The 16,320-nt window shown below is 46.3% G+C and overlaps 1 protein-coding gene across 1 annotated transcript in view; it reads left to right on the forward strand.

Moving 5' to 3' along the window:
• Positions 1 to 213: 213 nt before the first annotated feature.
• TNFAIP8 (TNF alpha induced protein 8) overlaps positions 214 to 16,320 on the forward strand; it is a 114,418-nt gene continuing 98,311 nt past the window's right edge. The window contains exon 1 of the mRNA XM_084880472.1: positions 214 to 367. Coding sequence (XP_084736598.1) covers position 367 — 1 coding nt within the window. The 5' untranslated portion in view covers positions 214 to 366. The remainder of the gene's footprint in view (positions 368 to 16,320) is intronic.

Genomic DNA, 16,320 nt, shown 5'->3' on the forward strand with positions numbered 1-16,320 from the left:
CTCTCTCTTCCCCCCCCCTTTTTCTCTGAAATCAACTTTTTTAAATATCTTTTTTAAAAACCACAGAAGCCAGTGCCTCCATCCCCTCCTCCCAACCCTCTAGCCCCTCCTCCCGGCTTCTTAGCCCCTCCGCCCTCCTCCGGGCCTCCTAGCCCCTCCTCCCACCCCGCCTCACCCCGCCGCTCGGCTCCCCCTCCCCAGCCCCCACCCCGCCCGCCCCGGCCCGGCCCCGGACTTCTTCTCTCCCGCCAGCCCCGGCGTGCGCTGGACTCATCGGTCCGCGGGAGCCCACGAGCGTCCGAGCGACCAGGAGCCCCGTCCGCGCCGTCAGCTCCCCAGTCCGGCGCCGCCGCGCCCCCTCTTCCGAGTAAGTGGCTCCGGGCGCGGACCCGCACGCCCCCCGGGGGCTTCCCCGGACGCCGGGCTGCGGCTGCTGCCGGGAGCGCGCCCTCCGCCCCCCGGGGGGTTCGCGAGTGAGTGTGAGCGGGTGTGAGCGGGTGTGTGTGTAGCTGTGTGTGCAGGCGCGCACCGCCTGGAAACTCCCCGGAGTTTCACCAGGTCCCGCGTCGCAGGGACGGTCTGAGCGATTGGGGCAGGAGCCCCTCCGGGCTCGGGGCGGCCCTTCACTTGCACCCCCGTCCCGCGCCCACTCGCAGCTCCTTCCTTCCTCGTGCAGGCGCAGCCCCGCGCGGCGTCACGCCCTCCCGGTAGCAGCTCCTGCTGTGGGTTATCAGGGTGCCCCAGATTGCAGACCGAGATGCTGGCCTCAGATTGTAACCCAGCCCCGCGCGGTAAAACTGGCGGGACTGAGCTCTGCCTCCGGATCACTCGGCGGGGTCTTCCACGGAAGGAGAGGGCTGGTGCGCACGCACGTGGGGCGCTCACACCTGGAGCCATAGCACCTGATGGGCCCCGGGACCCTGGCGGTCGGTGGGCACTTAGGAGACCAGGCTGACCGGCCAGGTTTGGGCACCCGGAGGGTGTGCATTGGTTCAGTGACACCGTCTCCCTAAAGCCATCTGATTTGCTGAAACACAGGACTATGTAGAAAGAGCTGCCCCTCCGCTCAGGGAATCCTGGAAGCCTAGGGACTGGTTGAGTGCCCAGTGTTGAAACAGCAAAGTCCTTGGGTCACTTAAGGCTGATACTTCCACCCCTCCATAAATCATTCTATGGGGGTCAAGGTGAGCTCAAATGTAGGGCATATCTCTCTGCATTTTAAAACAGCTCATCAATAGCTTTCATTGAGAGTAGTGCTGTTTTTGAATCCCTCTATGAAAGGATTCCTTGGTTGCTGAGGTCCCATCCGATTCTAATAGAGGTTGAATTCTCCTAGCTTTCCGTTTATTTTTACTTAAGATGTCTCTTCTGTGAAAGTGGAGATACCCAGAAAATCTCCCCACTTTCTTGATAAAATCGCCCCACTTCCTTGATAAGAAATCACTCCAGAAATGACCTGTTGAGTAGAAATTACTCATTGCGGTGTGAGGATAACAAAAACTCTGTGGCTAAAGAAAATAACGAGAACAGAACAGCCTTTACTTGCCACTGTGTGCAGGCATATGGAGGTGGTTAGAGCACTCCGAGTGCTGCTTATCGCACCAGATATTTTTATCCGGGTTTGAATCCTGTGTTACCCAAAAGTGTTTCCACTGAGTTAGGTAAGGAAACATTATGCTTTGAAATGTAAACATATGACTCCATCTCTTTAAGGAAAGAAATAATTATCACACTTAATTAAACACCTGCAAACATTTATTGCCACCTTCTAATTAGATCTGTCATGGGAAGTTAAGTCAGCAAGCTGCTCTTAATACTGGTAACACAGTTCCTTTTTTGTAGATTTTCTGGATGCCTGATCCTGTCCATACATGTTAATTAACCTCCCCCACCCTTTGCCCACCTTTTGAGGTTTACCAGTAATTCAAATAAGTAAAATGTAGGCAAGTGGGTTACCACTTACCTCCCTGTAAAATAAGAATATGTTAGATATTGGATGTTTTGCATTAAACTTTCGCATTAGAAGCCATTATGTTCATCTAGATTGTGTGATAATTTAAGAATCATTAATAAATTGTTAATGTGAGAAGATTCCCTTCCTCCCCCCCCCAAAAAAAAAAAAAATTAGTGATCCTCCAGAAATCCAGAAATGGGCCTTTACATTTTTTCCTTAAGGGAGACTTCTATTGTGCTAATTGATGTTCCAGTGTTTAAATCAGAAAAGGGGTGGTGTGAGCTGGAAAACCTTCTCATCTCTGTTGTCTCTTGATTTTCTGTTTCTGACTATCCTGCTAGCTGTACTCTTCATTCGTGTAGTGAGGTGTGGTGAGGACAGGCTGTTCTGGGATCCCCACAGAGTCGCAGAAACTGAGCGTGAACACCCACACTGCCGGGGCCTGTTTTCGGTAATCCTTCATTCTTTTGAAATTGGAGGAAAGGGTTGGTGGAGGAAAATGATTGCACCCAAACAGCACTCATTAGGAAATGCCCCGTGCGGGGAGGAGCAGGTTTCCAGGTCATTTATGCCCTGGGGAACTTCAAGTTGCTGATCCTTACAGTTGAGTCTGCAGCCCACAGTGCTGGGCACCTCAGAGGTCTCAGGGGTGATGAATCCCGTTTATCCTGTTCTGCTTGGGACAGCCCCTTGGAACAACATGCTTCCTTCTTGGACATGTCATTTGTACTCCATCAGACTGAGCTTTACTTCCACCCCGTGCAGGATCGGTCATTTCCCCACTCCCTCCATTCTTGTCTGGTACGGATGGAAAGGATTGAGCAGGGGGTAAGCCCCGGAGGCAGGGGAAGGTCAGTGACAACAATAAGGGTCCCCTGTTTTCTCTCAGAGGAAGAAGGAACGTTAATGCAACCCTAGTACCAGGGGGTTATGCAATGGGGCCAACCTGGATGAGAAGTACACAGCTCGCCCCATGTGGGCATCCACAGAGAGCATGGCTCTGACACAGAGGTTAAGGGAAGGCACTGTGAGGTGCCAGATTAACTTTTATCGCCTCACCACTCCTCACCCTGCCCACATCCTGCATTTAATACCAAGCACACACTGTAAGAACTCAACAAACACTGAAAGGAGAGGTTTACACCCCAGCCTTTATGTCCCCTTCTCTGTGTTTTATGACTTCGGCCCTGGGGTCTGCGCTAACCACAGGTTCTAGACCTTTGTCTGTCGGTGCCTCCCAGTAGCTGAAAATGAATGATTCAGAGTAAAAAAAAAAAAAAAAAAAAAAAAATCAGTGAACCTTGTTGCAAAATGTAAATGAGGTCAAACAGGATCAGTGGAGGTTAGTTTGCAGTCTACATCTCCATGGTGAAGAGGAAATGAGCGGCAAGTAGAGGGCAGGTAATTCTGGAAGGTGAGAGGCGAGAGACACTTTAGAAACCACCTGGCCTATGAGTCTCAGACCATAGCGTTTGCCATTTACAAGCCGGGAGGTGTGTCCCGCAGTGTAGTCTGCAGGAGGTGAGCGCCGTTCATTCACGCAGAGGGCAGTTACTGGGCCACGGTGTGTGGCACTGCACAGCCCTCCCATGGTCACAGGAAGGCATGGGGTCCCAGAGGGCTGGTGCCTTCAGAAAGATGTTTGTTTGTAAGAAGGGGTCCCTGCAAGCAAACTGATAATGGAAAAAGGGACTCAGAATTCTTCTGTGCTTCACCGCAGAAAGTAAAGGTGCTTGCTTTTTTAGGACAGGAGAGAAGAACCAATTTTAAAGGATTTTATTTCACAATCATAAGAGACTGAAGGGAGCACATTTCTTCTTTCTAAAATGTTTTTATTGATTGATGAGAGAGAGAGAGAGAGAGAGAGAGAGAGAGAGAGAGAGAGAGATTGATTTGTTGTTCCACTTAGTTATGCATTCATTGGCTGATTCTTGTTGTGCCCGGACCAGGGATCGAACCCACCGCTTGGCTTATCTGGATGATGCTTTAACCAGCTGAGCTACCCAGCCAGGGCCAGCACGTTTCTTCTGATGTCTGTTTCAAATAACCAGTGTGCAACAGCAATAAACCAACTTCCACAGGATTTTGCTTTCTTGGTTTTTTTTTTTTTTATGTCAAGCATAGAAGTTACCTGAGAAACTTCAATGTGTGACAATGTCACAGCTCCACAATAATCGGATGACACCCACCCATCCTTTTGGAGAGCAGTTGCTTTTTCTCTAAAAGCAAGTATTTATGGTTCAGAACCAGTGTTATCAGGCTTGTTTTCCCAGGGTTGTTCTTTTCAGTGTGGAACAGAGGGGTCACAGGCCGACATGACTCTCTACAGGTGATAGAGGGCTGGACATATAGCACTCTTCCCCCCCTCCTACCCCCCCCCCCCCCGCCAGGAAGAAAAAGAAGGGTGAGAGGTCACATAATGGGCCTCCATGGGAGTGCCCCATGCTGAAGTGTTAGTTGCTTACAGACAATGGAATTAAGTCCGAAATTCCACTTGCGATGGTTTTCTTGAGTGTTGGAAATGAAGTTGACTTTTAGTTTAGTCAAGTAGTGGTTGGTTCACAGAAGTCTGCTGCAGTCAGCTGTTCGTGGCTCAGCCACCACTGGCCGTACGACTTTGGACAATCTACTTGAGTTCTCTGAGCGTGCTTCTTCCCCTGGAAACCCGGGAGAGCATTGACGTCGGAGGATGGTTGTGTGGATTAAGCCAGTGTGTTCCTCTCCTGCTGTCCAGTGTGCAGAAGACGCCCAGCAAATGGTGGGCTTTGTGGGATTGGTGTTTGTCAGCAGCCCTTCTGGCGGAGAGAGGGAGAGCAGTATCTTGCATTTTATGTGCTCTTAGCATGAACTTCCTTTTTTCCTTCCAAGGATGCCAGAGAATAGTGGCTGAGCCATGAGCAGCTGGGTGAATGTAGCACAGTTTCAGTGATTCCCAGCTGCACTCACGTGATTAGAGGGAAATCCTGCAGCTGCTGCTGCAGAGAAATGAGCAGAGCAGGTCACCTGGGCTTAGGTGTGTGGGCCTGAAGGGGAGCTTGGCATCCAGTAAGCATCCCAGGGTATGAGCAAAACTTGCAAAAGACCCATTGCAGTTGTGTGGTGAGCAGTGGGTTGGCCTTTCACCACTAGAGGTCCTTGTTTAAAACAGGTTACGGGTGGGTGAAACCAGGTTATCCAAGACAGGAAGACTTGTCTCAGCCACCATGGGTGTCGCAAAGCCGCTTGGGCCAGCACATCCTCGGGGAAGTTGTGAGAGTTCCGGGAGGCCGAGGGCAGAGGCGCACCTAGGGTTACCCGTGGGGGCGAGTTTTTCTGGGGACACACCACTCTTTTTTTTTTTTTTTTAAATATATTTTATTGATTTTACACAGAGAGGAATTGAGAGGGATAGAGAGTTAGAAACGTCGATGAGAGAGAAACATCGACCAGCTGCCTCCTGCACACCCCCCACTGAGGATGTGCCCGCAACCAATGCACATGCCCTTGACCGGAATCGAACCCGGGACCCTTCAGTCCCCAGGCCAACGCTCTTCCACTGAGCCAAACTGGCTTCAGCGACACGCCACTCTTAAGGGCACATGGTACACATGAATGTTTGCACGGAGCCAAAAAGTAAGATATAACCCATTCGGCCCATACCTTCTCTAAGCCTAGCTCTTATTCCTTCAAACCAAATTTGTTTAGTGCAGGCCTTCTCCACTACCAACTATTATTTAGTTTTAAAAAATAAGTTTCTTACATGCCTGTCAACCAAAGTGGCAGAGGTGGAGTTTATGGCGTGTGCTTGTGGAGATCTGCCTGTCCCCGAGCCCCGCAGAAGTGCACCGTGGTCTTCGGAGAAGCACCGCAGGCGCAGTGTGGGCCACAGATGGCAAAGTTCAAAGCAAACGTGGATGACTCAGACCTTTAAGAAGTAAGCCCGGTAGGTACTTGAACACACAGCTAAGTGATCAGGAAGCAACTCGTATTTTTTCTTCTTCCCCTTTAAAAAGAGGTTGTTTTCTGGGGAATGGCTGGTGTTTGCTTACATACTCTCACTGCCCTAGCAGGGCAAAGCCGTCTTGACTTAGCAATGGGCTTCCTTCTGCCTCGATGGAGACACGGTCCCCAGTGGCCCCGGAGTGAACTTGGAGAGGTGAGTGAGCTCAGACCTCCGGAGCGGGCAGTGCTGGCCTCTGGGTTGCACACAGTGAGCCATTCTGTGCCTTTGCTTTTATGGCCTGGAATGGCAGTGCCTGAAGGAACAGCTATTGTTACTTGCCAGGGCGGGAGACCACATGTCAACAGGGCACCTCCCAAGGAAGCAGCAAGTCCCTGCCCTGTGTGCCCCTGAGGGGGCGGTTTGAGAATGTTTTTATCTGGACAGCTAAGAGGTGATATGACAAACGAAACTTTGAACTTGCCCAATAGGCTGCTGTATCTTAGGGCTCATCTGGGGCCATAGCTCCCAACCTGACAGCATGACAGAATCAACTGGGAAGCTTGGTACAAAAGGTGCAGATTCCCGGGTCCTGCCTCCTGCCTGGGGATCGGCATTTCTGCAAGGTCCCCAGGTGACTGATGTGCAGGGAACCGAACCCCCCCAGCCTGGGAGACTAGTGTTAATGTCTTGTTGTACAGAGACGATTATTCAAGAGCAGATATCTATTGGATTTGTTTGTTTGTTTTTTAGGGTTTTTTTGCAGTGGAAAGGACAAATCTCTTGAAAATACAAACTATAGCTTTAAAGTTGAAAGCAGATTGAAACGAACACCTGTGTGCCCATCCTGAGAAATACTACAGTGGTTTGAATAGTTAAGGCATTAAATTTTCTTCCATGAAGATTAGTTGGCGTTAGTTCCATTCAAAGTTGAATCAGTGACTCAGACACTGTCATCAGGGACCAGATTCTTTCTGTCCTTCTCTTCTCCCATCCTTAGCATGTCAACTTTTTCCTACTGACTAGCCATCTCGTGGGCAGAAAATGTTTTCCTCAGCAATGGATATCTTGCACTCCCCAACCTCATGCGAAGGCAGGAAGTGTGTGTGGACGTGGGGGGCGGGGGAGGGGGAGGGCACAGAGAGGGCAACAAGCAATCTGTTCTCCTGTAGTGTCTGTCTCTTTTCATCAGAGGATAGCATCCTTCCTACAGTTCCCTCAGGCCTCATTGGCAGGAGCTGAGTCACAGCTGCAAGTGCACAGTGGGCGTTGAGGGGGCCTCCACAGGAAGGTGGGGTGCCAATAAGAAGGAGGGAGAGGGGCATGGTTATTGGGCAGACCAATAACATCTGCACTAGACCCGGCTCCTGTGCCCTGGGAGCTGCCTGTCGAGGGCCATTATTATTACCGATATAACAACCCCAGGTGTTATTGGAATGAACGCTGACTACCCATGATGAGTAGTTGGTAGAAAAGCAAAACAAAGATGTGAAAGGTGTTGAATAGTACATATGCTTAATTACAGCGAGCAGTGACTTTCTAATGACCAGGGTCTGGGTTTATAAAAATAGCACAACTTCCTTTGGATGTCTTCATCCTGCCTTCAGACCCGGAAGCTGTCCATCAAATAGAGTGCTCTTTATGTTTCTGGAAATATTCACAATCCCAATGACAGTCATCATGACAAACATTTATTGAGTACTTAAAATGGGCAAGTGCTCTGTACACATTATCTCATTTCATCTTTAAAGGGATCTGTGAGAAAGGTATTGTGGTTAATCCGGGTTTACAGAGGAGGGATTGTGGTTAAATAACCGGCCGCAGGTGCCTAGCCTAGCAGAGATGCACACCCGGCAGCTCAGGCGGCTCACCTCCCGTACTTGTGCTCTGAACTGCTGCAGAGTTTGACCCTCAATAAAATGCTACAAACTCCGTTGTTTTCCCTGAACTCCCACAGGCTATTACCTCTCCAGCAGTCAGGGTCTTCTTCGTAGTTTGTGTCCCAATTTCATTTTTCACATCTTATTATTATCAGTAGTAGGAACGTGAACCATGGGAGGGTGCACACATCTGGTGACCTTCAACAAGTCACCAGTCACATGGCCCCACCGGGATGCAAGAGAGCTGAATTCTTCCTCTATATGCTGCCCATCAGTTCTCATATCAGTGTCTTGAGACATTTTGATTGGAGCTCTTTCTTTTTTTTTTTATTATCTAAAATTTTACATGTCTCCTTTTCCCTTGATTGACACCGCCCCCCTCCAGTCATTTCCACCCCCGAGGGCAAGCCCCCATAGCCCCAGTATCTGTGTCCATTGGTTATGCTAATATGCATGCATATAAGTCCTTGGGTTGATCTCTAACCCCACCTCTCCTGCCATTTGTCTCTGTATCTATTTTTGTTCATTGGTTTATGTTGATCATTATATTCCACATATGAGTGAGACCATGTGATATTTATCTTTCACCAACTGGCTTATTTCACTTAGCATGATGCTCTCCAGTTCTGTCCATGCTGTTGCAAATGGTAAAAGTTCCTTCTTTGGTATAGCAGTGTAGTATTCCATTGTGTAGATGTATTTAATTCTTTAATCCACAGTTTTTTAATCCACTGATCTGCTGATGGGCATTTAGGCTGTTTCCAAATCTTAGCTATGGTAAATTGTGCTGCTATGAATATAGGGGGGAATATATCCTTTCTGATTGGTGTTTCTAGTTTTCTTTGGATATATAACTAGAAGTGGGATCACTGGGTCAAATGGGAGTTCCATTTTTAGTTTTCTGAGGAAACTCCATACTGTTCTCCACAGTGGCTGCACTAGTCTGCATTCCCACCAGCAGTGCACGAGGGTTCCTTTTTCTCTGCATCCTCGCCAGCACTTGTTTGTTGATTTGTTGACGATAGCCATTCTGACAGGTGTGAGATGGTACCTCATTGCTGTTTTGATTTGCATCTCTCAGATGATTAATGACTCTGAGCATGTTTTCATGTGTCTCTGGGTTGATTGAAGCTCTTTCTGCAGCAGATTCCTAGGTGGGGCTCATTTTTTTTTTATAACACTTTGTGACTCTTTATTAAAGGTGAGCTTTGTTGGATATAACATCTTTGGCACACATTTCTTTCCTTGAGAGTCTTAAATATGTTACTTCATTTTCTTCTGACAAAGTATTGTCAAAAAGTCTGATTATGATAATCTAGTTTTCTTTCCCTCTATATGACCTACTCTTCTAAGCATTTTGAGATTCTAATTATATATCTGTTTCCTTCCATCTGCTATCTACCTAGCAGTCCATACAGTTATTAGTGAGCTATTATGTTACCAAATCCAAGCTTATGGCTTGGCCAACCACAGTGCCAAATAAAATCTCGCTCCTGTGAACTCGGAATAAGACATTTACTCTCAGTACCTGTAGCTTTTAATCTCTGTAGCCTCAGCTGTACCTTGTCCAGTGCACAGCATTAGCACTAAAAATATACTTGTTTGTGAAGTAAATGATGTGAAAGGATGTGGGTTTTGTCCTTCTCGTTTTAGCCTGTCGGGAACCGTCCTGCCCCATTGACTCTTTCCCTCCAATCAGGCGGCTTTGTCTCAGACACAGCTGTGCCCACTGAGGCAGGCCTCCCCAGAGCCAGAGGGGTGTGGGCGCTGCACCCATTGTCTCAGGCGGTTCCTGTGTGCACAGCATTAGACTCAGTCCATGTTCTCACATTACTGGGTTTCCAGGACCAGCACATGGGAAACCCCGGCTCACAGAGTATCTGGCTCTGCACCGAATGCCACCTGACCTCCATGCCCGCTGCCCTCCCTGGGTTGGGTGTTAGGTAGGGCTCGTGGGAACAGTGACCGCTCATTGTGGGTTTTAAGGTCCAGGCCTCCCGAGGGGAGGGGGGCGCACCACCCACTCTTTCCTTTCTTGGCTGACCTTTACACTACTTGTCTGCCAGATCCCAGACAAGAACCCGGAGCCCTAGGCCCAGATGTGATCCCTGATGCATTTTGTTTAGCCTGCACATTGTGTTTCATTTTTAAATTTTAAATGCTGGCTAGTGGTGCTTACCTGCCAGTTTGGCCCAAGCTTTTGCCGTGGCATTACCTCAGTCATTTATCTGCCTGTCTCCTATAGGCAGTGGGGTTTGTAACAAGGTCTGACACATTTCTCGGCACATCTGTTACATGGGCAAGACCTTGGGCTGCCCAGCTTTATGCGTGGCCCACGCTAGCCCAGCGGTGTCCTGCCCTGCTTCTCCTTGTTCAGTCCTGGTCTGTGGGCCATGTAGACAGTCTGTTCCCGTCCTCTTGACTATCTCAGTGCCATGTAATTAGCAGAAAAATAGGAAGGAAAAAGCAAAAAGAAAGTCACGAGGCATGATTTTAAAAGACATTCACCATACAAAAGCAATGGTGAGATTAATCCAGAGGTAACGGGATGGTGGCTCTTCCCCAGGAGATTGAATGCTGAGCTGATCTCTTATTTCAGGTGTGAGGAAGTAGTGAAACATCATAGCCTTGACCACACCGGGACATCTCACAGGTAACAGGGTTGGTGATGGGGAAAAGCCACCCTGACATGATGCTGGCCCACTGCTCTGTTCTTGTCAGGCCCCTGAGGGGAGGCTGTGGAGTCAGGCTCCCCACCCCTGTGGCTGGGCCCAGGGGAGGCCGATCATCAGCCTCACCCACCCTGGTGCGTTCTCACCAGATCTAGCATTTCACATTTCAATTAAAACAGTCCTGGGTGACTCTTTGTTCCTAGGAATCTCCACAGACAATATGGACTTGTGTAAAAATGTAACTATTTTCTATTCTGCTTTTATTAACCCAACAGAGATCATGCTAAAGACTTTGCTTTCTTTTCCTTCTTCCAGCTGCCTTTTGCCTTTTGCTTCTCATTGGCTTTGATGGGAGGTCCAGGGTGAGGCACTTACTAGTGCCAGGAATTGTACTAAGATGTTTATATACATTGCCAATCCTAGGTTCAGTCATTATTATCCCGATTTCAAAGATGACGAAACAGACCATGAAAGCTTTAAGTCCTTACTCAAGGTAAAAAACATAGCTGATAGTCACAACCATTGATTCTTGACCATATTGCTGTATACTTACTTCCTCATGCAGAAATGCAGTCTTCACCAAGCCAGCTTGCAGGAGTTTTTCTACATCAGTAACTGAGCAGGGCTCCAGGGTGGAGCTGGCTACTCTCTGATGTTTAGATCTGAAACAGACTTGTCTCAGGTGCTATTCAAGATCCCTGATTTGGCCTCTGTAGCATGAGTGGGAGGGGGAGGAAGGTCATGCAAATGTGGCTCAGAGAGAGAGTCCCAGGATTGGAAATCCCCCCTGTCAAGGCTGCAGACAACTGAACAGCTAGCTACAAGTCTTGCTGGTAATAAATAGGTCAGCAGTAGTAGCTAACAGTTCAGCAAGAACGTAAGAAGGAAGGGGAACTTATATGTGTCAGTTTTGAAATTTGTTTGAAACTCTAGTAGTGAATGTCATGGGAAAAAAAGTTAAAAATATTTAAAATAAGGTTTTTGAATTTCTTACTGTATATGCTGTCTGTCTCTACATATGTCCCCAAGATGGTCTTTTTATTTTGTTTTAAGCATCATTATTTCTACTAAGTGGAATATTAGAGACAAATTTTGCTTCCACGGTCTTTTTTGAGTAATTAAGCAAAGGATGCTGATGTTCTGTGGTTATATGGGACTGGAAAAGCTCTGGCAGGCATGGGAAAGGTGGACTGCTGTGACTGGCTATGTGATCTCCCTGAGAGAGTCAACCCTCTAAGTCAGTGGTCGACAAACTCATTAGTCAACAGAACCAAATATCTACAGTACATCGATTGAAATTTCTTTTGAGAGCCAAATTTTTTAAACTTCAACTTCTTCTAACGCCCCTTCTTCAAAATAGGCTTGCCCAGGCCGTGGTATTTTGTGGAAGAGCCCACATTCAAGGGGCCAAAGAGCCACATGTGTCTCGAGAGCCGCAGTTTGCCGACCACGGCTCTAGGTCATAATTGCCAAATCTAAGAAATGTAAGGTGCAGGCTAGATCTCTCATCTCTCCCAGCTCTGAAATTCTGCAGTTCTGACTGTTATCACCTGCACGTTTCATTGTCACTTTGAGCATGGAAACTCGGGAAAGCCAGGCCACAGACAGCAAATACGGGAATGCCTGCGGCCCTGGAAGGCATGCTGTCTGCCGGTGGGAAGGAGAATTCTGCTCCAGCAGCTCTGGGTGGGAAGCCAGAACTCGGCTGAGTCTTTCCAGGAGGCCCCAGGCTATAACAGGAGATGAAACTCTATGAGTAAATTTATTTTTAGATTATCTCTGTGTTCCCCTTCATTGCTAAGATAAGTGTTGTTAACTATAGTAACCTGAGGAAATTTGCTCTCTTATTACACAAGAGAGCCCATCTGTGACTCTCTAAGAGGCGGATACAAATGACCACAAGTGAATTCAACTTGGGATAAAAAGAGTTCCTTACAGCGCTGCTTTTAAGAACGAACAAAACAAAAACTCTAAGACAACTGAAATAGGCAAGGGCACCTTACAGACTTTACGGTACTTCCTGGAGGTGAAACATTATGCAGCTTTAGAACAAGGTGGCTCTCTGTGCACTGATATGGAAAGATCTCCAAGAGAGATTAAATAAAAAAAGCAAAATAATGATCTCATTATGTTTAAGAATGGGCATATTATATACTTATGAGTGAATAAGCATTTTTTAGAAGTCTGAACAATATGCTATTAATAATGGAATTATTGGTTGGAAGAGGGGAAAAGAAGTTTAAATTTTTATTTTATACCTTCTATAGTGGTTGAATTTCAAAATCAAAGTACATTTGGTAGAGGAGACAATTTAAATTTCAGTTGAGTTTTTGAGACATTCTAATACTTCCTTAGAAAAATCTGCATGAACAAAGCATGCTAAGCAAAGCAAGATGTTGTCTGTAAACATTAGGTAACTCCCCCATTCCATCTCCCAGCCTTTACTATACTTCCTTTTTTAAAAAAAATTATTGATTGAATGGGGGGGGGGGGGCGGGGGGGGGGAGAGAGAGAGAGAGAGAGAGAGAGAGAGAGAGAGAGACCAATATTTGTTGTTCTACTTATGTATGCATTCATTGGTTGATTCTTATATGTGCCCTGACTGGGGATCAAACCTGCAACCTTGGTACTGGGGTGATGCTCTAACAGCTGAGCTATCCGGCCAGGGCTACTGTATTCTTCTTCACCCACAGCTGCTCACTTGTCAGTGGCTCCCAATATCTACCAAAAACAAGTCCAACAGAGCAATGTGGTGGTGCAGCAGAGCATGGCCTTTTGGTTTGTCAGACACTCCTTTGCAGACCTGTTGAGCACCAAGCACAGTGCTGCCTTGGGGATGTGTAGGTGAGTGGCATGCTTCTAAGAGACTCTGACTTCTCACTTGTAAAACAAGTTTTCAGGAGTAAATACAACAGCAAATGCCAGGCTCCTTGCCCAGGCCCCAAAGGATAATATTTGCTTACTTGCCCCACCCTTTTCTACCAGGTCAAGGCAAGGCCTGATCCCCATTACTCTTCCGCATGCTTCCTCTGGGTTCTCATTTCTACACTGTACATTGTTCTAGAACACAATCTACTCCTCCCTGATTTCCCCCTTGCTGGGTAGAGCCCCTATCCTGCCATGCCCATCATTTCTCTTTTCTTCAGGATCCAGGTCAGATGTGCCTCCACCATGCATCCTTTCCTGGCACTTGTCTTTACCAGGAAAAAAAAAGACCAGAAGTAATCTCTTCCTCTTTAGAATTTGAATAGTTGCTCCTGATTTTCTGTTGAATTGATCACTTTTGGCATTTTTACCTTAGTTTGCAGCTCTTTGTGCCCTTGGCCCTCCCAACTATGTTTTGTTCATCTCTAGAACTCATCTCTTTACCCATGTTATCAGAAATATGTATGAATGAATACTCTGTTTTAATGATGTGCACAAATATCCTTTTAACTATTATTAATAGGATTATTTTAGTTTGAAGCAAAATTTTTTTTTAAATGAAGATTTTTAAAAAATCCACTGTCATTGGCAGGTTAAGCAGAGTTTCTTCCAAGGGAAAGAAACTTGGAAATTGTGGAATTCCTATCCTTAAGGAACTTTTAGGAAGAGACATACAAGCATCTATCTAGGGTGGTCATCGCTCTTTATATGAGGAACTGGCTCATAAGTTTTTATCTGATGAAGTGAGATCTTATCCTAATAATTTAAACTAGCCTTAGCCAGTTTGGCTCAGTGGGCCACATTTTGCACTATGGGATCTCTACAGCATCAGCTGCGATTTGGTGGGATGTTGCTCCAGGGTGGCGGGGCCTGTGTCCCACTTGGAGGAAACTTGAGTGTTGCTTTGTGGGCGCCAGATCTGTGGTGCCTTTTCTCTGTAAATGGCCAGTGTGCATCACAGCAGCTCTTGCATTGAGTGCCTATCCCCTGGTGGTTAGTGTGCATCATAGCAACCGGTTGGATGGTCGGACACTTAGCATATTAGCCTTTTATATATAGAGATAATATAGCTGTGACCATAATACATATACACAGTTTAGAATTCTGCTTTTTTCTTAACATTATTTTCTACACAGTTCCCCATGTTTTATGATCATTTGATTCTGTTTCTCACTGAATTGTTTGGGGTTCAGTTGAATATTGCCTTTCTTGAGCAAGTAATAAAAATAACTAAGCAAAGATGTAGCCTGAGGGAGTGTCAGCCTTGTATATTTTTAAAAGATCTTATTTGGATGTTGCTGAGATGTGCTGGAGCAAAATATTAACCTGATTGAGTTTTGCAGCACAATAAATGAGATTAAGATCATGAGCCACTTTAAAATGTTTTCTTGAATGAAATATGCATCTTAAGAGACTGGACAGTGTTTGCTCAGGCAATGGCTCTTTATTTACAGAGGCTTGCAGGGAACAGCTGGACGGCAGCTTTCCCTATCAGCAGGCTTGTATAACTAGCCCCACGTTGTTTGCTAATGACTTCAGGTCTCCAGCACTAATGGGATGGAATAATTTTACATAGAAGAATCAATCTCTAGTCTCCTTTTTCAGAAGAAATGAATCTGACCCGTGCCGATAGCAATGAGGTGTGTTTAACATATGGAAATCATTAGGCTCAAAACCAGAATCTCTTTGGATATAGTCTACAAAGAGAGGCTGGCTGTGCGGGGGTGGGGGTGGGGCATTTAAAACTAAATGTCACTGAAGTCTAACAAGCACTGTATGCCCATTCTTGGAACTTAGTCTTCTTGCTTTGGCCCTAGGTTAATTGACTAGATTTGTACTCCCTTTATTGATTTAAAGTCGCATTCACTCCTTTTTACAATGAGAACCAACTGTCTACTAACATGTTTTGTAGCTTTCTTATATAGAGGTTCTTGATTATTTTACTACTTCTATCATCAGTCAGACTCATTGATACAAATGCTGAGTCAAGGTAAATTTACCTTCTGGGCTAGGTTACCTGTTAGAAATGAGTATATGATTTAATTATTTTGCTCTGCTCTGCTTACTGTGTATAATCTCATACAATTCAACTTAGGGATGATGATCAGATTTCTCTGAATTTCCCTAAGTGGTGACTGCATCTTTGTGTGGGACCTTGGTTTGGCCTATAAAAAGACCCTTGAAAGACGGGTCTTGTTTTGTTCTGTTTTTATCTTTTCCCTAAAGAGAGGTATTCAGTCTTATTGTTGATCCAGCCCAGCCACAGTGAGTTCCAGAAAGACCTATGAGAAGGATTCTGTCAAGACCATGTCCACATAAGAAACACCCAAACCTGTACAAAATTTTGATGAAACATCCAAATTGATGACATGCCAGGGAGCAAGATCTCAGACGCTGCCAAGAATAACCGTGTTGCAGGTTCTTTTACCGATGCATTTGAAATTGAAGGAACAGAAAGAAGATTACATAGAGGTGGGAGAGAGCATGTACTCTCTTCAGGGTGGTTTTGGCTTATTTAAAGGTGTGTTACCCTAGATGCACAGAAGCAATGCACAGGGCTTGCTTAAGGCAAAAATAAACCTTTTACTAAAAAAATATATGTCTGGGGAATGACTACCCACCATGACCTGCCCAGGTAGGAATTTAGGATCAGATCACTCTGTGAGGTTATTTTCCATAGAATCCCCATCTTTTGTGTATAACCTTAACATTCCTGAATTCAAGAGGGGAGTTGCATTGGGCTTTAATTTTCTTTAAAATATTGAAGGATTCAGAAGAAAGGTTGATTAGAAACCTGTGAAATGCCTTTAGCTCCTGGGACTAGGGCCAGAGCACCTAGAGTAGGGCTTCTGCCAGGTGTAGGCTGCTTAGACATGGTTGATGGACAGCAAGCCCTTGCTGTATCTTACTGCCAGTATCTCCCCTCATTATCATCCCTGACTCCTGCCCTGTCCCGCTGCCTATGTACCA

Source organism: Pipistrellus hanaki (genome assembly GCF_964339955.1).
Source record: "Pipistrellus hanaki genome assembly, chromosome: 4".
Taxonomy (NCBI): Eukaryota; Metazoa; Chordata; class Mammalia; order Chiroptera; family Vespertilionidae; genus Pipistrellus; species Pipistrellus hanaki.